Raw genomic sequence first — 24,459 nt, forward strand, 5'->3', positions numbered from 1 at the left:
CGAATGCTCACAATGGCTGCTTTGTGAATAGGGTCAGCGGTGTGTGAACGTGACTTTTATGCATGCTCTGCGCATGTTGAATGCTGTTTTGTGACCGTTTTATCTTGTTGTATTTCCAATCCTTGACTGGTTAAAGAGTTTGATTATTGCCAGGCAGCTGCGTCTAACCTGACTAATCCTGCCTCCCTAACCCCAAATGAGGAGCTCTCTTCCTGTTTTCTGGTGATTGGCTGCTAGCGTCGAGTGATGTGTGGTTTGATAACATACTAAAACAACAACAACACATCCTTTTGTGCAACATGGGACTGATAGTGATGCTTTGCCAGCTGGTATCTGTAGCAGTACAGTAGTTTGCATGGCTATGGATAGAAGATTAAACCCAGGGATATTTTCTTAAAGAAAGTAGAATGATAAGAGTATAAATCAGAGTGAATTAGGAACATTTTTATTGAAGTGTGGTTTTAGTCAGTCAGTTTCTGAGGAATAGCTTCTTGATCATGGTGCTGACTCCTCAAGACCAATATCTGTGGACAAGTGTAGGGAGATCAGGGCAGGAGGAGAGAGCAAAGGAACTAAAGAGAAGGAGAGATGGGGGGGGGGGGGGGGGGGGGGCAGAAGCACTCGCTAAGAAATGATAGTATATAAAATTAGAAAGTTAGAAAAACTGGTAAAAACTGACAGAAGGCAGACACAGGGAGAAAGAGAGCAGGTCAGGGGTACAGAGATCACCACTGTCAGCTCCATGTTTTACAGTCTGCACTGCTGTTCCTGGCCTGCTGAAGGAAAAACTCCTCAACAAGATGGAGACGCTCTGTTTCACTGCAGCCTGCTTATACATACACACTCACACTCACACACACACACACACACACACACACTTGAACAAAATACAGGTGAAAAGCCTAATTAAAAAAAAATAATTCAAAACCCTTCAAACAAGGCTCCAATGAGGCATGGCATCCATCTTGTTTTTCTTCCGATTGACAGACTAATGTTCCTGTGACCTGTTGAACCGAATTTTCCCCTCCCCCACCCCCCTCTGCTTCCCTCTTTCTTCCCTCTTTTTCCCCCTTCCTACCTCCCTCTTTTCCTTATTCATTTTCCCGTTACATTTCTCTCTTTCTCACTGTTCCATGCTTCCATAACCTACTTTTAACCCTCTTTTCACTCCGACCTTCCTTACTCATTCCTATACTCTTTTCTTGCTCTTCACTATTTTTCTGCCTCTTTTTCTTTTGACTCTCTTTTTTCATTCCCCTCCCTCCCCACCTCTGCCCCACATCTCTCACTTTTATACCATTCTCATCCCTTCCCACCCATCCTCCCTCATTCAACCGTACTTATCTCATTTACTCTCTATCCCTTCCTCATCTCCCTTACCCCACCTTCCCCCTTATTCCTCCCCTCCACTCCCCCATTAGGACCATGATAAGACCCAAGACGAGGTCCTGAAACACCAAGCTAGCATTAGCCAGCTAAAACGCTCCTTTATGGAGGCGCCACCTCCCTCTCCTCCTCAGCCCAACCAGTGGGAGAAACGTCTCACCTCCTCCCCCGCTACAACGATACGTATTCAACAGCAACAAGTGGTACGTCTGTCTGGATGTTTCTGCAACTGAATTGCACAGCATTCCTGCAAAGGTTATTTCAGGTTAAATGCCAGCAGTGGATTTGCAGTGATACAAAACTGTATTGTCCTATTTTGGTTTTGCTTCAGAGAAACAACAATAGAGTCTCTGCAGCAAGAATAACACGTGTTATCATCTGTGTGTTTTCCTTCAGTCCGTCTCATTACACCCACTCTCTCTCATTATCTCCATGCTTTAGCTTGGAAATGTGATTATTCCTTGGAAATGTTTTGCAAGTTGTTTGAGTTTCCTTCTCTTACTCTCCAGTGGGTGTTTCCATTTGATGCTTTCGCCATGGCGGGGTTTTCATGACCTTTTGTTTATAACTCACTCATCACTTAAGGGACTTCATGGGGTTTTCTTCTTCTGTAGGAAGACCTAACTGCCACTGTCACCAGCCGTTCGTCTCTTTTCAGCTGGGCTCATATTACATTTTCGTCGTGTTTTTGTGTGATGTTAATCTGCTCAGAGTGATTTCCTGTCTCTCTACTTCTGTGTGTTCTGCCCTATATGTGTGTGTTTGTATGTTGCTGTAGAGCCTTGAAGAGGAGATAGCTTCCGTACTTTTCAGTAGACACTCTTGCACTGGCTTTTATTCAGCTGCCGAGGCTGCCTGCAGTATTCCTGAACCGTCACTAGATGATGTTATAACCACATGTTCATCTACTACTGCGCCACAAGGGCTTCTTATTTCCTCAACTACTACGCTCTCTGCCACTGAGGTGCTGCTGCTGCTACTACTGAACATTTAGGAGTCAGTTTACTTTCGTAATCCACACACAGATGTTCTGATAAACCAGTCATGAAGCCATCATTTCACTGACTGAATATAGGAACTGTTCTGTGGAGTGTGTTCATCTGCTGCATAAGCTGATCACCTTGAAAGTAAACTGACAACCTGGAATGCTTCACTTAAGTGAGGATGCTTGCCAGACAGATGCTAGATGCCCATAATGCCTGCTGTGGATGCTGGATGAATGGTGATAATCCTTATTCTGAATCAGAGACCATTCATTCTAAATGAACTGTGGATGCAAAATGGGCATGATAAATGTAATCTAAAACAACGAACTGCTGGGAATGACATGGGTGTCATCTGCTTGTTTTGTGATGGTAAATGGACTGAATGCAAATGTAACAACCTGCTCCATTCTCTTATCTTTGCTTCACCAGCATCTTCAGGAACAGAATAACTAAGTTAAAGGCAGCAGGTATTGAAGCAGCTGTTTCAATAGAAACCATAATGTGTTTAGCTTTTAAAATAGCCCACAAGACATTTTGTGTGGACTTTGATCTAAATTCATTATGATATGACATGTTTTTGTGGTGGTCTCAAAGACACTGCTGACTTCAATACCATGTTTCTTTTTGTCTTTTTATGTGAGTGAAGATGAGCTTCTGTGTTTATTGATGGGATGTGCTCTTCAGTCCATCTCACGTCTTTTCATTTTCTGTTCTCCTTTCTGCTCTTTTACTCTTTATCCCACCTCCTATCTATTGCTTGCTGCAATGAACTTGACACTGTATGGAAATTAACATGTGCATGAAAGAGACAGTTCACCACGGACAGAGAGAATAAAGTCAGTCCCTTCCCCATACTGTGATAACAAGCATCGCCATATAACTATAACTAGTTGCTAACAATGATGAAGTCACTGCTGGTGTGTGTGTTTGATAATTGTCATGGTAACCTCTCTGTCACGCAGGTGAATGTGCCCCAAACGGAAGCAGCTGCAGCTGATAGTACGATCTCTGATACCAAAGAACCTGCGAAGGTGGTCCTAACTTTCTTCTATTAATCCATCCAGCCTTCCCTTCATCACGCTCTTCCTCCATCGTTCTCTTCAATCATTTTCCACTTGCAGCATGAAATTTCATCTTTTTACTACAGCCATCCATTCTTTGGCTACTCATTTGTCTTTGTACTTGTTCTTCTCACCTTTCCACGTCTTTTTGTCCACAGTTGAACATCTTCATCTCCTTTTTATTCCTGATTTTGCTTTGGTATTCATTTATTTCCAGTTATGTTTTCTTTTTTTAATTTACGTTCAATGATCATGTTATATTTTTTGTTTTTGTCTCCATGCGTTTGTTGTGTATGTGTGTGCACCTCAACGTGCGTGTGTGTCTGTGCACTATGTGTACATGCGTGCGTGTGTATGTGCGTGTGTGTATAGACAACCGAAGTTGAAATTGAAGAAACCGTTGTCGTCCAAGAGGTTACCAAAGCAACCAAACCTGGACTTGTCACAGTTACAACCAGCTCTGATGCTGGTCCACCTGCAGAGCAGAAAACAAGAGAACAGGAAGTGAAGGTTGAAGAGGAAGTAGCAATAGCAGAGGAAGCAAAAGCGGCAAAGCAGGAGAGCTTTTCATCCGAGAGTGAGAGCGAGGATGAAGCGGAGTACCACCCAAATGTCTCTGTATCCATCTCTCATACACAAATACCAGAGGAGAAAGAAGAGGATGAAGAGCAGGAGAAGAAAGAGGAGGAGAAGGAAGAGGAGGATAAGATGGTGGAGCAGGACATCTCAGCTCCTGATGCTGCTTCCCCTCCAGCTGAAATCACTCAGCCTGCAGAAGAAACCAGTCGAGAGGTAGAGGTGTCCGGGAAAGAGGAAACAGAGGCAGAGAAACAGAAGAACGCTGAGGAGGAGAAAGAAGGTGAGAAGGAGACGGAGGAAAGCACCGACGATCCAATGATGACGCCTGATGAAGCTCCCAACGGTCTCACCCTGCCAGAGGAGGCTTTGACCGGCTTGGACATCCATGCAGAGGAAGAGGAGGAGCCCAAAATGAACGGAGAAGCCCCTCTGGTTGAAGCAGAACCCCGCCCACAGGTTATTTGTTGCTCTGAGGTAAAGTCTTCACTGGGCCGACTGCGGAGCTTCCCTGGGCTTTGATCCCTCCTACCAACTGTAGAAACACCCACTTTTTTTCCTTCCTGCTTACCTCAGTGCCGGTTTCCTTCCTGCTTGCGTGAATATTTAAGTCCCATGTACATCCTCATGCTCATCTTTGTCCTGTGAGAACTCTTTTAAGCCTTAAGTGAAACCTTTTTAGAAGTTCAGTTAAGTCCCAGTAAAACAAACAGAAGAGTTTTTTTTAAATATACAAATCACCACCGTTGTTTTGTGTCAAGTTACCACACCCTACATGATTAATTTTAGTCTTTATTTTGATTTTCACAATATTCATATATTTTAATGTCTCCGTTATTTACTATCATCATATTTCATACCATTATCAACATGACTAGTCCACTCCCGCCGCGCATAGTGTGGTGTGTTGCTGTTACTGCCTCCTACGCTGCATTGTATTTTAGTGTTGTGAAGTAAATGGGGCCTAAGTGGGAAATGCATGTTGCTTTTAGACATATATTTTTGTTCTGCATGCTGTATTTCACCTTTGGTGTGTGTGTGTGTATTTGTGTGTCCTCCGTGTGGTTTGGCAGCGATGCTTCTCTCTTTCTGTTACTGTTTAATTGGCTTGTCACGGTCTCCATGGTAACAGTATTGTGAAAATCGTCATTGCCAACCACTTTGGAAATGCCACCCGCTCATCTGAATGCCATCTTTGCATGTTGTTTACATTTCAATTGCCGTTTTGTTTGCCAGTCATTTGAGGATGTGTTTTGTTTTATGGGCTCATGTTTTATGCATGTTCGTGCTGTGTCGTACTTTGAGCTGCATGTTGACACCAAAGATATTTCTGTAGCTGTGCTGCCGTTGTAGCTGTTGCTCTTATGTGGCATTAAGTAGACGCTGTCACATCCTGCGTTTTGTGATGCTGACTTGCATGAGTTTGGGAGCTCTCGATTTCCTGCATGAGATTTGCTGCTTTCAGTTGCAAATATTTTGTTTATACATTCTACAACTGCTGCTATGTGTTAATTAGATGATAATGAAGCAAACATTTACTGTTTCTATTTTTTCCTGAAAAACAAATGTATATATACATTGATTTACTTGGAAGTGAGTTTAATCCCAAAGAAAAAACATAGATACAAACACAGTTCTTTGTTTCCCTAACTGTCTCAGGATTAATATATTAACCCACTTTCCTCCCCCCTCACATCTCTCTCTCCTCCCTCCCCAGCCACCTGTGGTAAAGACAGAAATGGTGACTATATCAGACACGTTTGCAGCCCAGAAAACTGAGATAGCTACAAAAGAAGTGCCCATCGTACATACGGAAACCAAGACCATCACTTACGAAGCCGCACAGGTGCACACTTAAGAAACACAGGGAGCTTTTTTTTATGTGGTGCTTGTTGTGTGTTAGCATTCAGGATTCATATTGTCTTTGTGTGAATCATTTAGGTTTTATAGTTATTTTAAAGATTAGTAATGTTAATGTTCCATGTCCCTAAGTGCTTCCTTTCTAGCAACAGTGCATGGCGCCATCATTCATTCCTTCTCCTACAGGGAAAGAGTTTTGTTTTTTATTTATTTATTTATTTTTTTAGAAGAACTAAGTTCATTTCAAAGGAGTTTATTTCGAACGTCAGAGATGTAACAGGGATTTTCTAGTGGTGATCTACAGCTAATTATCTCTTTTCATCTCTCACCTTGTTATCAGTTGGACGGTAATGGCGATGGCGAGCCTGGAGTGTTGATGACTGCTCAGACAATCACCTCTGAATCTCTGTGTACTACTACAACCACACACATTACCAAGGTACAGACAGACGCACACCTACAAACGCACACCCATTTCTGTCTGACCGGTATCATTATGGCATTTCATTATGACGACACATTTTTATTTGTGTTACCATAAACATCAATGTGCTAAAGCTCTGCAAGCGTAAACACAGATACTCACTTTAAAATTCTGTTTGCACTGCTATCATTTCATGGTTCGTACTGTGTATCTTCCATGGATCCCCATGGCAACCATTCATGCAGTGTCATGATACCTTAATACAGTATTTCCGCTTTGGGTTCTGTGTCCACATTTATATTAGTTAAGCAGTGGTGCACTGCTTTTATCTCCTTCGACCTGTCTGTACTGTCATGTCAATGCTAACCACTCAGCTGTATCCTAGCAGCACCCAGGTGTCAGGTGACAGGTGTCAAAGCATCACTGTTGTGAAATCTTTTTGTCCAGACGTTAAAGGGCGGCCTATCAGAGACAAGGATTGAGAAACGCATCGTCATTACTGGCGACTGTGACATCGACCACGACCAGGTCAGTTTTCAGTCGCACAGCTGATCACTCTGCTTCACCTGGTGCTTCAGCAGCCTGGTTGAGGGGGCTCTTTATTCTGTCCCAGTGTGTGTGTGTGTGGTGTGGAAGGCTCTCCAAAAATCATTTTGTAGATGTGTAACTCAGGTGCAGGCTCAGCGTGGGACTTTAGTTCTTAAAATTGAAGAACACTGAAAGGGAAATGATGAAGCTGACTGCTGATGACTGCTGACAGCACAATGTTGAGCTCCAGCAGAGTTTTTTTTTTTCTTTTCTGGTTGCTTAGACTTAAGGGAACCAATAGACATCTGGTGACATGTTGATCATGTTGCTTGCAGTCTGAATGAAATGCACAGTTTAATTCATCAATCACTTATTAGAAATTCCCACAAGTCGTAAGTCCCTGTCTGGGATCTGCTACATCTGTGTCTTAATCATACATACATCTAGAAAATGTTTAAACAAAAAAAAAGTAAAACTACCTCAGGTCTGGATCTGCATGATCCCTTGTCCTCTGGTTTATTTAAGTTGCCTGTCTGTTCTGATTTGCTGGATTTACACAAGACCAACAGCTTCATGTCTCATGAAGTTGGAAATGGAATTTCTTTTTAGTAATTTATTTTCCCACTTGATGTCACTACTCCATCCGAACTCATTTTACTTCATACAATTTACATCCCAAGTTAACCCAGAGAAGTAAAATGGCATGAGTCGCACTAATCGTAAATCCAGCATTGTTGTTATTTTTTCTTTATGCTTCTTATTTAATTTTTCATTTAACGCCACCATTTCCCCACCTCCTCTCCCCCCACCTCCACTGCCTGCTGTGCTCGGTGCTGCCACTGTGTGGTTGCCCCTCGGTACTGCAGGCACTGGCCCAGGCCATTAAGGAGGCCAAAGAGCAACATCCTGACATGTCTGTTACCAGAGTGGTGGTTCATAAAGAAACTGAACTGGCTGAGGAGGAGGATTGACTGAACTCAGGTAATAATAATAATAGTAACTGATTATTATTATTATTATTCATGGTGAAAGTAATATTGGAGATGTTTTAAGTGTGGGAGGGCATATAATGGGAGGGTTTATTTGCTGAAGACAAACACTGAAAAACCTGTGAGATGAAACAAAAGACTTCCTCACGTGAAGCTGCTAAAACCATCAGCCATCACCTCACAGGCCAAAAAGAGGAGGGAGTATTAAACTTAGGCCACGACTGATGGAGGTCTCTGTGTGTGTAATATCAAGTGCCAGTCCACAAAATACCCAGGCTGATTGCCTTCAACTCTATTTTCCCAGAGTTGAAGGGCCCGTCGTGACTGTTTTCTCTGTTGACGTTCAACGACCTTCATCACTCTACGACAACCAACCTTGACTGACTGAAGAGGAGGAGCTGAAGAACAGGAGGAGAAGGGTTAGGCAGGCGGAGAGAAGTTGCCAAACTCTTCCCAGTTGGTCTTTCTTACATGTCTGTGGTGCATCTAAATCCCTCACTCCAAAACCAAGTAAAAGAAAAATAATATCTTCTCTCGCTCTTTTTGAGGGAACGGAAAAGAACCACTTTGTTAGCTTAACATTTGTAGCGTGTTTTTATTTTTTAATAGTGCTTTTTTTTTTTTCTTTAACTGTTTGTTTTACAGAAACAGAGACGATAGTGTGTCTGTCGTATATTGCAAAAGTAAAATTTTTAGGGATGCACTGATAACCAACTCTGTTGAGATACAAGGCTAAAACTGATGACTGTGTTCTGATTATTTCACCGGTACTTCAATAACACCCAAACAGACAGCTTTTATCTTTTTCATTATTTTTTGTCAGAACGTGAGGAATCTGACACTGAAGTTCTGTGCTTGGATTCTGTATCAGCAGTGAAAAAGTGATATTGGTGCATTCCTAAACAAACAAACAAAAAAGAGTTATTCGTTAAATTACAGCTCCCTCTCTCACTTCATTAAGCGGTCAGTCATTTCAAATTTTTTGCAGTAACAAGTAGGCCTCCAGGAAACCAGGGAGACACAACTTGCAACTTGTCTCACAGATGACGGTAGAAACCAGCTGTGTCACATTATCACATTTTGTTACTAATAATAACAGAGAATAGGGAGCTGTAACTTAAAATACTGCAGTAAAAACCAATCAACCAGGTTTTTTTTGGGGGGTTTTTTTTTTTTTTTTATGAATCTGTAAGTATAGTTATAATTCATCCACATTCCTTGTGTGTTAACCAGCGGCTGAGTGAGTTCACTTTCAGTTCAGTTCATTTTTTACTCACGTCTAAGAAGAAGACATATTTTAACATTTACAGTTGGTGGGAGTGGAAGGCATCTTAATTGGGTCAGTGGGTCTTTACCGTATTTTAGAATTCATTTTTACTAAAAGGACTTGAATTTGAACTGAAAATGAACTGATTTTGAGGCTGGTGTATACAACTTTCTGTACAGTAAACTAAATGAAAGTCATTAGATGGGAGCAGTAATTAAGCTTTTAATTAGCTAAAGGCTCTCCCTGGGCCCGCCCACTGTACAACACTAACCATTCCTACTGGGCCGCAGGGGAGCAAGGGAGCAGTAAACTGAAGGATTATTGGGAGATAGAGGCGGCGCTCTGCAGTGCCGACCATTGCGTACTTGGGAGTGAAAAAGAATTTGAACCTTGATCATTGATGCATGTTGGCCTTTTTTTTTTTTTTTAATGGCAAGGGCAAGATGTTATTTTGCATTCTGCGGTGGGTTAAAGCTGTTTTAATATTCTTAGGACAATGCTTAACACACATTCTGCAATTTAAATTATTCAACAAAAGTTTTGTGCTACAACCAGCACAGGTACCAAAACGAGGACGTGCAGCTGGAACAACTTGAAATCAGTTCTGTCCCAAATTCAGAATAATGCAACTTCTACCAGTTTGCTAACTCTACGTCAGAGCCTGTTCGTCGTTATAGTTCAGCACTTACTTTCACTCCCAGCTTCTTTTCATACGAGCACAACCTACTAGATGTAATGAGATGTGGAATTAAATTCAGCATGTCTTCACACATTTTTATCTCGAAAGAGTATCTTGAGTGAGTTTAGATAGAAGGCCTCTGTGTTGATTGGTTTGAGAGTGTGTAGATACCAGATTATCTCGGCTCATACAGTACGTCTAGATAAGATTATCTTTGACACGATGCTGGCTGCAGTGTTGTAACTGTTTCCCTGCAACCACATTGTCTGCCACGTGAACGTGATGTGTTTTGATTTCAAAATTACATTCAGTTGTATTCTACGTTGTTCTGCCACACCGACACAATACTCTGAATCTCTCACTACACTACAAACAGACATGGAAACAGTTACAACATAACAGTGAAATGCAGCTTAAAGGGAAGTGTAACAGAGGGTTTGAAGTGCTCTTGAAACCCCCTAAATGGAATCTCATGATGTTTTATTCATCGTCTGTGTCCTTTCACCCAAATGTTCAGCAGGAATCCTCAAAAACATGACTTTGTTTAAATATCGGTGGCATGAAATGGGTTAGAAGACGGAGCTTGGGTCTAATGTGTTTACTTGACACAGATTTTCAGTGTGAGCAGTGAAAAACAGTAACACATTCTGCAAAATCTGATTGATTGTAATCAAAGAAGTGCCACAGATTTATATTTAAAAAAAAAAAAAAAACATTCCACCTGGAGTTGCCTAGGTTTGTCTTAACCCTCCTGTCTGACTGGACATAGTGGTATTTTACATTGGATTCAACAGAATAATGAATTTGTTTCTAATGAAGAAATATTGACACACTTCTCGTTTGAAATAGTATGTACCTCTTAATTTGAAACAGTTTTAAAGCTTTCTACCTGGACTAAGGGACGTCCAGATGATGGAGTGGTAACGACTGTCTAGGCTTTTTTTTTTATTGGGAATCACTAGTCTGACCTCTACTCTGCAGTTAAATGACATTCCAGATGAGGGGGATGCTTTAACCTCTAACCCTCTTGCAAAGAGACAAAGCAGCAGAAAAAGAAGAAAAAAAAAAACAAAACAAAAACAAACCGTGCAACACTAGGCAGCTTTGGAAGCTTTTTGCTGTTCCAAGAAAAAAAGAAAAAAGCATTGATAAGATCACAACAACGGTATTTGTAGCTTTTGTCGTAATTCGTTGTCTTTTTTTTTTTTTCCTGTGATACTGATCTAGTTGTTGAAAGGTGGGATTTGTCGAGCCCCCCTCTTCTTGAACATTTGTAACATTGCCACAGTGTTTTGTGACACTGAAGGAGCACCATTACAAATCAAATTTTCTGCCACCCTTTCCTTTTTTGTACTTTTGGCCACAGATTTCACCTCTTTTCGGACGGTCTTGGCTCTCTTCTGTATCCAGTCACAGGAGCTTTGGGGCTGCGAGGTCTGGTTTTCCAAAATGTCTGTGGCTCTTTCTCACCGTTTTCAGCGGGTTACCGTGGCAACTCCATAACGTCACTCACGGATAAGAAACAAATGATTCAACGCCAGCTGATTTTAAAACTGTCAGGGATCTCAATATTATGGAGGGCATTGTTACATTCATCTGATTCACATGATGTCCTGACTTTCTGTGTGGGCGCTGATGAAATAGATGTTTTATAATTGATGCCAATTTTATTCTTTACACAGGCTTTGTACTACAGTTTGGACAGATGAGAGCATAAATAAATTAAAACTAGTATCACTTTGTATTTTAACCAAGTAAAAACTCACTTTCAACAAAACTTTACAAAGAAACGAGTTTTTTGGAAAACCAACCAGCTCCCTCATGGCTCTTTCTTAGCCAACCAGTGATCACCAGTAGGGTTTTTCTATCTAGCAGCTTAATTGTCTTGTGTCTCCCCACACACAGCCACTCCTCCCCTGTGTAACACTGTTTAAATAAAGGATTGTTGTACTCTGAAATATGTTTGGTCAGTTCATTTCCTCATTCATTCACAGTTTAATAATGTGTGACGTAAATGTTCAGTATACCAAAAATACTGCTTTTCAGGTTTCTTAAATTTGTTATCCCAAGCTTAAACAAGCAGTTCTGAACACATCTGTAAAACATGCTTCATAAAGATGTCTGTTTTCCACATACCAGTTGTCAGAAAACATTAGAGACAGCAGTTTAGCTCTTTTCCAGTGTTTCAAGGTACAACAGTGGGTTTTTTAACAGCTCATCTATGGCAGCTAATGATTTTCTATACAAGCTTCGACTTTCATCCCCTTAAGGGGATGAAAGTCGAAGCTTGTATAGAAAATCACCCAAGGAGGGACATACCTTGTAATTAAACTTGCCTTAAGGCTTAAGGCAAGTTTAATTACAAGGTATGTCCCTCCTGTGTCCTTGATGGTGTTCACATTGGTCACATAGCTCTACAGTGACAGACTGAACTCGTATTAACTGGCAAGGATGCCAGAAACAATGGGGACAGAGTCAGTTTCATCAGGTTTTAATGCCAGAATTTAACATTGAAGAAGTCTGTGTCCGGTCAAGTGTGTGAATGCTACCCAACGCTCCTCCTCCTCCGGTGTGTACTTCTGTATATCTGCCTGTGGATGGCGCTTCTGTCCTGCGGAAACCCCGACAGCTCAGCCTCAGCTGGGGATGAGAGAAGAAATACAGAGCAAGGCTGAGAAAATAAAACATGGGTCACAGGGTAAAAAGCACATGGTGAGAAGCTTAGACTTAGCAATATACTTGATGGCAAGGTGTGTTTTTCGTGTGTCATTCATCCTAGATTTGGGAGGCAACATAAACGTATTAACTGCCTGAAGTTACACAGGATGTTATTAAACATCGGCATATTAAACATTTAGAAATGAATTTAAACTTTTTAAATAACTAAGAACGAATGGGAACGTGTGCGCATGCGCAATGGACTCCACTCACCTTCCTGTCGCTGTCATGATGGTTACAGGTGTGTTGGCAGGTAATCAAATGTCTCGTGCTTAGCACCAGGCTAGCTCTTAACTCTAAACATCATTGATTGTAATAATTATCTTATGGTTGTGATAAACAGTTTCTAGTTTATTGGGTTTTTTGTTTCTTTTTTTTTTACTTTTAGTGTTTGTAAAGGTCACTAATATGAGGTTGTTTACTCTTTGTTACTAGAAACGATGGTGTTTTATTAGAAACTTGAAAGAAGGGTTTTTAATGTTTTACAAGCTGTGGAATTTCCCATCTGGTTTGGTGAAGCTTGGACGTCTCCTCACAAAGTCAGCTGGGAAAAGTCATGAAGGACCTCCACATCACTGAGTGAGTTTATATTAAAATATCATATTGTGCGTAGTGTACACATTATTTACCCACATTAAATGCAACTTTAGCATCTGGCTGCTAGTTATTTAATCAGTAGAGGACAGCTGCTGACAGAGACATAAGTATTTCACATCAAGCACTGAGTCAGTGAAACACTAAACTCTTAAGTAGAAAATGTTTTTCTTTGGTTTGAGTACAACTGACAAAACGTAAACTGCAGGTGTGAGATTCCCTGTAACTGATTATAATTGGCCTCAGAGTAAACAGCAGATGATGCACACTGCACACACACTTTCTGACTCTCTTACCCTGCACATTGAATCAAGCTCATGCATTTTTTACTAAAGACACAAATCTCTAAAAACAGGTCTGCGAAGAATTGTTTCATTTTTGCAAAATGCTAAATCATTTGCTACAACAGCTGGGCTTGTAGTTCTTAGGAAAAGAGAGTATTTGTTGGTGTTCAAGATGTCAGTTGATACACATTTTGTGCTCTGTTATTTACAACAGGAAGCTTGTATGTGTGGGATTTGATTAAAATATCTAGTGTCGTGATCATGGTAATGAGGGAACATGTTATCAAACAGCCCAGTGGTGTGGCTAGTTTTTTGGACAACAAAGGCCTATTGTACAGAGGAATAAACTTTGTCAGGCTTTGGATACGCAGACAGCACTTGTTATTAGTGAGCTCTGTTCATTGTTTGTTTCGGTTTTTAATGATATTTATTGACAATAAGAAAAATATAGAATATCGTCAGACTTGTCTGTTAAGTTTGGATTTAAATTGCCGATTAGTCTTGATGGTTACAAAATCAGAGTCAACATGAACACACCCTTTGGGGTGTTGACACAACAGATGTCTGTGAACTGAAGTTTACAAGGCTGTAATTCATTTTTAATCACAAACTGGAACTAAGCTGCAGAAAGTCTACATAAAAGTAATCTCCACTTTCATATACTCAGTAAGAGTGGGCGCAGATGATGAAAGTGGACCCATGGTCTTTTCAGGATGTGTGTATGACTGACTGTGTGTGTTTGTGTTTTGAAGCAAAGAGCAAAGGGGTCAGGGTCACCTATCAAAACAACACTTGTTACTAGAGCCCATGCACACGCAGAGATGAAAGAAAAGCCATGTCTCCAGGTTTTTCAAACCTGCAGTAGCTCTCTCCAACATATTCACATATCAACACCTACACAGAAACCAGGCCACTATAACTAATACTCTCAGTGATCATTATCTTCAAAGTCAAATTTTGTTTTAGCCCAAAAATGTCATTTTGCTGAGGTTTGTTTTTTTTTTTTCTTGTAGCCTATTTTGGATGTTTTTTTTATTATTTAGAACGTAGCGTTGTTTCGGTGCCCATAGACATTTTTCCTATCAGGGAATGACATGAGCTGTCAGTTATTGTTCAAAAGACAATGTGAGGATGAGACTTCTAGGAGACACAGTTGATAGTCTGTGTTTGCAGATACAATTGTGAACATTATGTTTTATTTTGCCATGTGTATGAAATGAGACTATTTTCTTGACAGATAAAATGGTGGGTAATGGTAGCACTAGCGATTCATAGCATGAAGTAAAATCTAAATTTTTATGTAGGAGATGAGTGTATATATTTATAGTATGTGTGGCCCTGGAGAAAGACTCCTCCTCATAGAATCCACTTAGCTACACGGCAGCGTTGTAAATATAACATAGCAAGTGGTCTGGACATGGGCTACACATGAAAAGTTAATAACATGCCTACCCTGTCTGAGTTTCCAGCTGAGGTAGATAATCAGTTGCAGCAGCAGCACACAGACAGACAGGAACAGCAGCAAGCCGAAGAGCCAGAGAGGAAGTAAACTGTCTGTGTCTCTGTCTGTCCGTGCGATGGCCTGTCGCAGGAGCAGAGCCACATCAGCCCAGGGGCCACTCAGCACCTCCATACTGCTCCTGCATGGGAGAAGGCAATCAGTGAAGACAGGAAGTCAGGATTAATGTGATAATAGGATACCTGACACATGATCAGGTATCACAATATTGATCTTTCCCAGTAAACATTGATTTGGCGACTTTCAGGTTAAAGACATCTGGGTTTCAAAGTTGAGAAATTGAAAAATTTGTTTCCTTTTAGATGTGTAAGTCATATACAATGTTGTTTTAACAGCATTGTATAAGAATATATTTTCAATTCAGAGCAGTTCCATGTTACATGGTAAGATACAGAAAGCAATAGCAGAACATACAGTAGCAAGAGGTTGCTAAGTAAAACCAAAGGCTTTTGAGAATAATCTTAAAATATTAACAATAACAGGGAAAGGAGTCAGAGGGTGGTATACTGTACACGGCTATTATTCCTTTCAAAACCACTAAGTGATTAAAATTTCCAGGCTCATATAAACTTAATTCAAAGCGAGACTGGGTAAATGCTCCTCTGGCTCATATTTCACTGCTGAGTGCAGTCTTGTTCACGTAGTTCTGAACTATGATAAATAACTTATGTGATCTCCACGTGGGGATGGGAAGTAATTTAATTACAGTAGATTGGTTGTTACCTTTCAGGGGAATCTAATTGTGATGTATAAATGGTGAGACTCTGATACAAAATTCTGTAATTTAACAGGTATTGATACGCATGTTTTTTATTTATAAACTGCAGAAATTCCAACTCTCCAGAAACGCAGCAGCTTTGCCATGTTTGCATTCTGAATTGGCACATCCTGGATACTGTAGCCACTATTCAAATAACGCAGTGCTCCATGACACAACCAGCGTGTGTTGTATTTCCATGAAACATGTTTTGACACTGATTTTGAACAAAGAAGTATGTGACCATATCACCCAGGTATAATTCAAACAGTCAGTGTTGAAGCAACACAAGACTGTAGTTTTTAGGTGGTTCTTTCTTTGATAAGTTAAAGTTATATGCTTCTTTTCCACATGTGAAACTGTAGCTTATTATCCCCCCTGGCAGGTATTAAGATCACACTGTAACTCCAGCAACAACCTGCTAGAAAAAGGAGTCATTTTACACCTACAAAATCCTGTTGACTTGCTATATTTCTCTATACAAGTCACCAAAGCTAAAGACAGAGAAAATACACTTGCAGAAAAGTTCGGCAACAATCTGTACCTACAAGAAGAGCAGCCTTGATGTGCCAACACAGGTCACAACATAATATCTACTTACACTTTCCAGGTTCCCTTAAATGCAGATTTGAATGAGCGTACGTGGAGATGATTTATATTAAATATTCCCAGCGAGCTACTGCATAGTTGTCCCGACAGTTGTCCTTCCTGATGTTAAATTGTCTCCAGCAGCCGCCATTTAAGCGGATGGTCAAAGGTGATGCTTTGGCGACGGCAGTCACATAACTTAAAGACTTGAAAGAAAGTTTTAGAATTCAGTCCGTGTGTCACATCACATTTCAGTGCAGAGAGTAGTGAAATAATCCAAAGAATAAGTCCTCAGATTGGAAAGATTCAGTCCAGAAGTACAAGTTGTGATTCTTCTAATGGTCTTTCTCTTTTCTTTTACATCTGTCTTTCTTCTTCATCTGTCTCTTTGGGTTTCTTTTTCTCAGCGTGTCATTGGTAGAAGTACCACCTCTGTTGTTGTTGACGATGTGAACTTTGTTCTGTTCCAACAGTCGAACCTTGTGATTACTAAGAAGATTAGCTATACCGGTCTGGCCTGTGTGTGTGTCTGCATGTATGTGTATATGTGTGGATGAGATACAGAGGTACAGGGTGTATGTGTATTCGTGTGTGTGTGTGTGTGTGTGTGTGCTTTGGGGTAATGTTTTGATTGTTGAACCTTAGACCCATGTGCTCACTGTGTCGTAAAACACACATTACTCCCTGATACACATCCGCACAAACACACACACACACACACTCATTCTTTTTTTTTGATTGGAAATATGTTTCTTATTTGTCTTATCTCCCTCCCTCTTTTCTTCTCTTGTCTGTTCTTTGTCTCTGCCCTTTGTCTGTTTATCAGCTGTTTAGACACAGAGACCTTTTTGATCAGTGGCCTTGCTGATTAAGTTATAAAGGAAGTGACAGCATTAATCTTGACTATATTGTTAGAACGAAATGAGTGGCAGCACGGTTTAGTATGAAAGCTCAAATCCTAACTGTACAGTGGCGCCCCCTGTTGGAAGGACACACACAGCATTCTTTTGGAGCTGAGTTTCTGGCCACCATTTGAATGTAAATCTCTCTCGTTTTAGCTCTGTTTTTGGTCTTCACCCGCTCCTGAGGGAAATATCTGTCTCTTTATCAGCTCAGTGCTGTGTTCACCAGCTAGTTTCTATTTTTTCTGTCTGACATTTGGTGTTGTCCTGTTAGTACAGCGGGTTTTTTTTTTTAAAACAGCTGGCTGCTGTGGCCCAAAAAGATTATATGAGAACAGTTAAACTGAACCAAAACATTAAAGTTGAGGGCCACAAAACCAAAACAATAAGTTGAAAGACACTGAAAAGCCATGTAGAGCTGGTAGAACACTTTTCATCTTTCTTTTGCACACAGTAGTTTCTTTGAATAATTACATTGTATAAGGTATTATACTGTATATAATGTATTAACATTTATTCAGAGTTTTTCCTGCTGTTTTTGTTTACTGTCACTTTGATATCTCCAGACTTTGCAGTCTCATCATTTCACATCAACTACATTTGGTATTTTTCCAGATCCATCAGAGAACTGGATTTACACGACTATTGACTGCATTTATAAAAGCAGTGATAGAGATATCTGAGAAAAAGGTATTTTTGGTGTGGATGTAGGTAGTTAAAAATAACAATTATAGTCTGAGAAGACAGATTTGTTTACTTTACTTCAAAACCGTTAATGTTGATATCTGACTGCAGCTACTGGTCAAACCAGATGTTTGATCTTAACAATCTAATGAACTAGCATTAAACCAAAGCAGGTCATGTTTGATGTTGGGCACCTTCACCACGGGAACATCAGGAGGCTGCTGTTTTATATTTGCAGCCCACACGTTTGTTCTTACCTGGCAAAGTAGGAAGTGTCTCTGTCCTCTGTGTGGTTTGACACCTATTTACTCAGATCTCAGCATCAGTGCTTGTTTAGACACACCAGCCCTCCTCTCTCATGGGAGAAAAAACAGGCTCTAGGTGGTAAAACCACCAATGTAATTTGGCTGAGGCTGGTGAGAAGTGCTGGCTAATTGAGTGATGCTGTCAACAGGATCAATAGAATTGATTAGCTTTGTTGTTTCCCCTGATTGATCAGGAGATAATGGGCTTATTTTGGGAGATGAAGAGTGTGTGTGTGTGTTCTGGTGTCGTCGTGTGTTCATGTGCCTGTTTTCTGATTGACTGGGGCACAGTGGAGCTAATTGCGGAGACTTCACATCCATACCCCTCTGTATGTGTGTGTGCGTGTGTCAGTGATATGTTCTGTGTGTATCTGCTTTATGTTCAAAAAAATAATTAGCAAGGGATCAGTATTCTTGTGTGTGTGTGTGAGCACTTTTGTATTGATCAGTAGATGGATTTTATTCTGTTTGTGAAGACTTCTGAGAGAACGACAAAGACTGAGGCATCTTTTAAGTTATCACAACACTTTTCTCTGCCGTTTCTTTATGTATTGCCTTGATAAGGTTTTTAATTTATTATGTTTATCCTGTATTCCAAAATGGCATGTTTAATTAAATCAAAACAGATTGGACTGTTCCCCTGATACAGAGAAGGAATTTTTGATCACTTTGCGGGCGTCCTCCAGATTATTTTTGTGTTCTTTGTAGCATCAGCGTTTCTATCGAAGTTAGCTCTCCCTTCGGGTTTGTTTGTTTCGCTCTCATTATCTCTCGTGAACAGGACTTATACCTGTATTAATTATTTACTGAAAAAACTGTTGCATCGGAGGCAGAGTGAGGCACCATGGATGAGCAAAATCAGGATTGTGATTGATGTTGGAATAGTGATGGTTAGCGTTACTCTCAGGGTTTTTTGTTAGGCTTTTGCCCCATCCTACTTTGATATCAACCTCCAATATTGCTTTTTTTTTTTAAAATAGTGCATTTTGTTGTCTGAATCTGAAATTCGTCTTCATCTTTCTGTCTGTCTGCTGGTATAGTTATGAGGCAGCATCCACTTTGATAACTGTAGTTGTGTATTTGTGTGTGTGTGTGTGTCCATGGTTTGATGTGTGGGTGGGTGGTTGTGTGTATGTTTTCAGCACTGTGGGAACGGACCCTGTGTTTCATTGATTGTACAGTGTGATGAAACCAACTCAGCTCTCTGCTGTCTCTGTCTTACGATACCACGTCTTTCTAATTGGTAGGAAACAGAAATATAAACTACTGTGGTCTAACAAGCGAAGAGAAAGATCCTTTATGTTTCTCATGGATAGTGCAAATATATATCTGTCATAAAATGACACATTTTATAACCCTTACTGACAACAGTTATTCTGAGTTTGAAAATAATTTTTCTTTTGCAGCTTCAAAAACCACAAATGAACGTTATGGGACTAAACAGAATCTTTAGTTATTTATTATATGTCTGGAATGTTGTTTAATCATGATCATGACTTTCATGACAGGACTTTTGACATTCTTATCTCTTCAGCATTTCTTCTTTATCACATTAGGAAAAGTACAGTGTCTCTAAACTAAAACTTAACTTGCTTTACTTGGACACTGTACCTGATGAAGAGCCAATTTGAGCAGTGATGTAACAGTGATGTAAGTTCTTTGGGAGATAGAAATCCCAGTAATAAGAGCATAGACACAATGGATGTGCATGCATTTTTCTCACTAATTCTTTTAGAAATGTTTCCTTGTGCATACTCTAGCTGCCTGTAATGACTGTTTACTTGCAGATGGTGACAGTGCACTGCAGGGGAGGTTACAGATTTCGGCTTTAAAGTGCAAATAAGTTCCATGTTTAGCAGCTTGAGTAATGTTCATCATGCCGCTGGCTATTGTTCCAATAAATAGTGTAGTCATTTTGCACTCTTTATCATGAGACAGTAGTAGCACAGTTTGTGTCTGAAAATGGCTGATGTTTTGGGTAGAGGTCTGTCTCTAAAAAATAAAACTGGGTATTTTCCTCCATTTTGGTGGATTAATAATGGACTATTGAAAATAACTGGCAGACCATATACAACCATTCATCCATCCATTGGTTGAACCTGTGTAATTGTGTAATTTTTCTGTACTCATGCATTCATGTAGTTAAATACATGCAGTAGAAAAAAACACAAATAAATGTGTTAAATATTAATAACAGGTTCTACACTCTAATGATATTTTACCTCAGTTGACTTCTCTTTTATTCATACGTCTAGAGTGAATAAATTAATTTACATCCAGCCATCCATTTTCTAAATTCTTTTACCCTAATTAATTTACATCTCTAGGGCTTAAAACTATCTGTTTTCATAAGAGAAGCCTCTCCTGGCTTTTGGCCTGTTCCTAGTTTATGTCCTTCTCTGTGGCAAATTTGAGCTGCTTTTCTCTTTAGTTGTTTCAATGCATCACATGTATTTTGAATCCATACTTGAGCAGCTAAAGTTCCCCACAGTGTAGAGTGTCCATTGTGTAGGTGTTACAGTCAGTGATCCATCTGTTTCAAACATATAATACCTCGCTCCATTACAGTCCATTATTAAAAGATGAGGGGAGACACTTCTCTCACTACTTTATCTTCTAATTAGCACACACAGTCGGCAGGAGGCTGTCGGATGTTCAGGCACAGACGGGCAGCAGGGAATACACAGGCTCCTGGACGGTCTGTGATACATCCGTACAAAAACAGATTGGCGAAGGACAGCCTTTACAGAAAGCACAGGTCAAGTCACGCGTTGCAGTGCATTTATGCTCGGAAGAAAACATCAACCACAGAGATGTTGTTAGAGATGGACTGATCTCTGTGGAGAGGTGACTTAGAAACGAAGACGTTTCCAGGAAACGAAAAACTCCACTTTTTGACATGACAGGATGGAGCAGCAGAATAAAAATTCCTTATCAACATTCATACAGATTTGCTCTCACGTGCTGCAGTCAGGCTGTCACTACTGTCCCTGTGTGTGTGTGTGTGTGTGTGTGTGTGTGTGTGTGTGTGTGTGTGTGTGTGTGTGTGTGTGTGTGTGTGTGTGTGTTTGCTATATGTATATGCTGGGAAATGGGCCTGGAGTAAATTATTATGATGATAAAAAGGGACTGGATGTAGAAAACTACCATGTTCAAAAGATTTTTGATTTTTTAGAAATACAAATTAATGTGTACCTGTTGTTTTGTTTGTGTGCCTCGGTGTTTCCAGTATATGTTTATGGGTGTGAATGTATGCAGGTTTCAAGAAAACAGCTCCAACTTTCTCTCTCTTTCTCTCTCTCTCTCTCTCTCTTGTTTTCCTTCTAGTTGTCATAGCAACCTCTTGGCCTTTTTAGCATAAGTTACATCGGGGGTCGCCGATGATGCTCATTGCCATAGTTACCGGGGCTTTGTTAATGAGATTCGGTGCTTCCAGCATTATGTAAGATGTGTGACATTTACCTACAACCACAGACACTCTGCTGGAGTGTGAATTCACTAAGATATTGATGGGTATTGATGCACACAAAAGAGAGCTGGGGAGGCAAAAACACCAACCTCGGTAAATACCTTCAGTGGAGCTGCTGTCAGTAAATGCCTCAGGAGCTTAAGGTGGATTTATGCATTATTGTCAAGGTGTTATGGTGGGCTCTCTGTAGAAGCCTCTGGCATAGGAACTGATTTATAAGCCAGCGTTCAGCTTTAATCAGTCAAATTGTTGTAGCACCCCTGCATTTGACATTTGACAATATATATCCTAAGCATTTATTTGTATGCATTATTGTATTAATTTTTCTCTTACACCATAGGAAAGACCTCGTTCATTTTGCCTTATGATGTATGTTTGTCAACCAGTGAGAGATTTTACCATACTGCCTGTCTGGTTGTACCTTTTTTTGCAAATCAGTGAGCAGAAGTGAAAATTGTTGCATTGCAATTTCATGAAAGGCCTTAATTTCTCACGTTTTTATTACACTGGTTTAGCCAGAAACAGACTTTCTTGTCTGTTATTTTATCCGTCAAAAGTTTCTCAGTTGATTCTCCAGAAAATTGAAGCCTTGGATGGCTTCTGCATCAGGATACCACGGAGGCTACATGTGTAGATAGTGAAGACATTGTAGAAAGGAAATGTGTTGTTTCGAGTCTTGTTTTCTTGTTGTCAAACCATCAAACTACATGAAAGAAGGTGTAGTTATTTCTGTACTTAAAAATGTTAATATATTCTTTCTATCTTGGACTTCACATCATCCCATTATTGCATCTATTATTGCATCTCCTTGCTTTTTTTACCTTTTTAATGTAGTGTGTAAGTGTAGTAAATACTTCTTTACATTTTTAGTGAAAGTTGTTTCCTTTTTTACCTTTTGTGGTCAGGTTGTGCACTTTAATGTAGACACTCAGAGGCCAATTTATTAGGTACATGCAACCCAATACAACAGCTCAGTCGTAAATTCAACCTCTACAAAGATAAGAATGGCCAGTTTTGATTGACATTGTCATAGAGGTAATAATTCAACCATGTTTTTTTACTGAGGTTGTAATTTGTAGTGGTTTTGCCAACCCCATTAACAAGCATAAGGAAGTAACATTACAAACACATTACAGTTCGATACAGTCCTGATCAACACCACTGCAAATTATACCCTTAATACTAATAATATAGTTTAATTAACACCTCTCAGAGACTGTACATCATGAGCTTTGTAAAGGTAGAATATGTAGAGCAGAAAAGAGCAAAATGGAAAAGAACACTGAGGACTGTCAGCGGTCAAAGACCTCCTAATGTGCACACATGCATTTAGTACATACTGTTCAGTCCTGCTGTCTCTCTCATTCTGTCTCTGACAGATATCCAAATGCTGGTGCTTGAAGGTAAAGCTGGCATATGGGAGAAAGACAAAAGACTGAGATAATGAGAAATTAAATTTAATGGTAATCAGGTCTGAGGGTGTGAGAAAAAAGAGAAAAAGGAAGAAAATCTGGTAAATCGTCTCTTACACATGTATCTGTCCATGATTGATCTATTGGTAATAGCAAAGAAGAATGAGAAAGTGTGCTCAGAGAGATTAGAGCTTCTGGGAGACTAATAGCGAGACAAAAAACTAGAAAGGATGGTGGGTGGAAGTGTGAGACAGAGGGAGAGGAAAAAGTGATGGAAGTGAAGAAAGAGAGAATGGAAAACAGGCAGAAAAATATTTGGCATTTCATCTCCTGTTAATTTAATTTATCACATTGTCAGTCACGGACATTGAGAGAGAGAGAGCGATCGACAGGGACAGAGAGGAAAGGGAGAGAGAGGAAAAGAGGCAGAAACTGTTAGAAATAATTAATCCATTAATTAAGCAGTTGTTCAAAAAGAGATGGATTGACAGGGAAGAGACAGATGAGGAAGAGGGAAGGAGAAGACCAGACAGAGAGAGAGAGAGAGAGAGAGAGAGAGAGAGAGAGGACAGGGAATATAAGTAGTAGAGAGACTTGGTGGGTGGATGTGAGAGAGAGATGTGATGAAAGAGACCTGAGGGAATGAGACATGGGGGAGGAGGGGGGAGGAGGAAAGGAAAGTAGACTGGAGAGGAGGAAAAGAGGCAAAGGGTGTACTTGCATATTTCATTTAGATTGAATTAAAACTAAGAGAGAGTGAGGACGGAGGGGGGTACAAAGGTGAGGACAGAGAATAATAAAGCAGACAGAGAGAAAGGCTGAGAGAGACCAACGCATGGGGGCGGGGGGCTGGCAGCAGCTAATTCTGTTGCTGTGGCAACGATTTAGCATCATGGCCGACAGGGTTGTTACATAAGAGTGGCCAGCAGCATCCTTTATTATGTTTACACACACAGACATGCACACAGCAAGGGCCCTCATCAGGCCCTCACCATCGTGAGTGAGTGTGTGTGTGTGTGTGTGTGTGTGTGTGTGTGTGTGTGTGTGTGTGTGTGTGTGTGTGTGTGTGTGTGTGTGTGTGTGTGTGTGTGTGTATGTGTGTGTGCGTGTGCACGTACAAGTAGTACAACTGTGGAGGCATTTAAACACAATGCACACGCTCCCTCACAGCAGAAATGAAGTTAAAATTTCATAACGCAGGTTTCATCCTTTAATTTCCAGGTCCTAGCCACAGACCTAATAGTGTAATCCATGAGATTAATTACACAGGTGGTGGAGATAAACAGTAATAACATTCCAGCTGGAAATGTTAAACACTGGAAACGCGTATTATTGCCCTCAGCAGAGATATGGATGAGCCAGTGTCTTAAATGGATCAACATGGGCTGATATTAGAAACAAAAATTTGTATTAAAGACTGTTGATGTGAGGCAGGATAGAGTATTTACCCACTGTCTCATTCTTCTTTATT

At 40.3% G+C, this 24,459-nt stretch overlaps 1 protein-coding gene and 1 long non-coding RNA gene across 9 annotated transcripts in view; one reads left to right on the forward strand and one right to left on the reverse strand.

Annotated features, from left to right (window-relative positions):
• epb41l2 (erythrocyte membrane protein band 4.1 like 2) overlaps nucleotides 1-10,850 on the forward strand; it is a 51,241-nt gene extending 40,391 nt beyond the window's left edge. For 7 of the 8 annotated variants that reach the window (XM_041065145.1, XM_041065144.1, XM_041065146.1 and 4 more), the window contains 8 exons: nucleotides 1,422-1,589; nucleotides 3,335-3,403; nucleotides 3,806-4,486; nucleotides 5,727-5,855; nucleotides 6,210-6,308; nucleotides 6,741-6,821; nucleotides 7,688-7,802; nucleotides 8,115-10,850. In XM_041065145.1, coding sequence (XP_040921079.1) covers nucleotides 1,422-1,589; nucleotides 3,335-3,403; nucleotides 3,806-4,486; nucleotides 5,727-5,855; nucleotides 6,210-6,308; nucleotides 6,741-6,821; nucleotides 7,688-7,792 — 1,332 coding nt within the window. In that variant the 3' untranslated portion in view covers nucleotides 7,793-7,802; nucleotides 8,115-10,850. The remainder of the gene's footprint in view (nucleotides 1-1,421; nucleotides 1,590-3,334; nucleotides 3,404-3,805; nucleotides 4,487-5,726; nucleotides 5,856-6,209; nucleotides 6,309-6,740; nucleotides 6,822-7,687; nucleotides 7,803-8,114) is intronic. The other variant, XM_041065148.1, reaches the window with a different exon arrangement.
• A 1,255-nt stretch (nucleotides 10,851-12,105) lies between these two features.
• LOC121200081 lies at nucleotides 12,106-16,671 on the reverse strand. The gene is made up of 3 exons (XR_005896487.1): nucleotides 16,230-16,671; nucleotides 14,805-14,992; nucleotides 12,106-12,396 (listed from the first exon to the last, which is right to left on the reverse strand). It is a non-coding gene; the product is annotated as an uncharacterized LOC121200081 (long non-coding RNA).
• Nucleotides 16,672-24,459: the final 7,788 nt, after the last annotated feature.

The sequence above is a fragment of the Toxotes jaculatrix genome, chromosome 19 (genome assembly GCF_017976425.1).
Source record: "Toxotes jaculatrix isolate fToxJac2 chromosome 19, fToxJac2.pri, whole genome shotgun sequence".
Classification (NCBI taxonomy): domain Eukaryota; kingdom Metazoa; phylum Chordata; class Actinopteri; family Toxotidae; genus Toxotes; species Toxotes jaculatrix.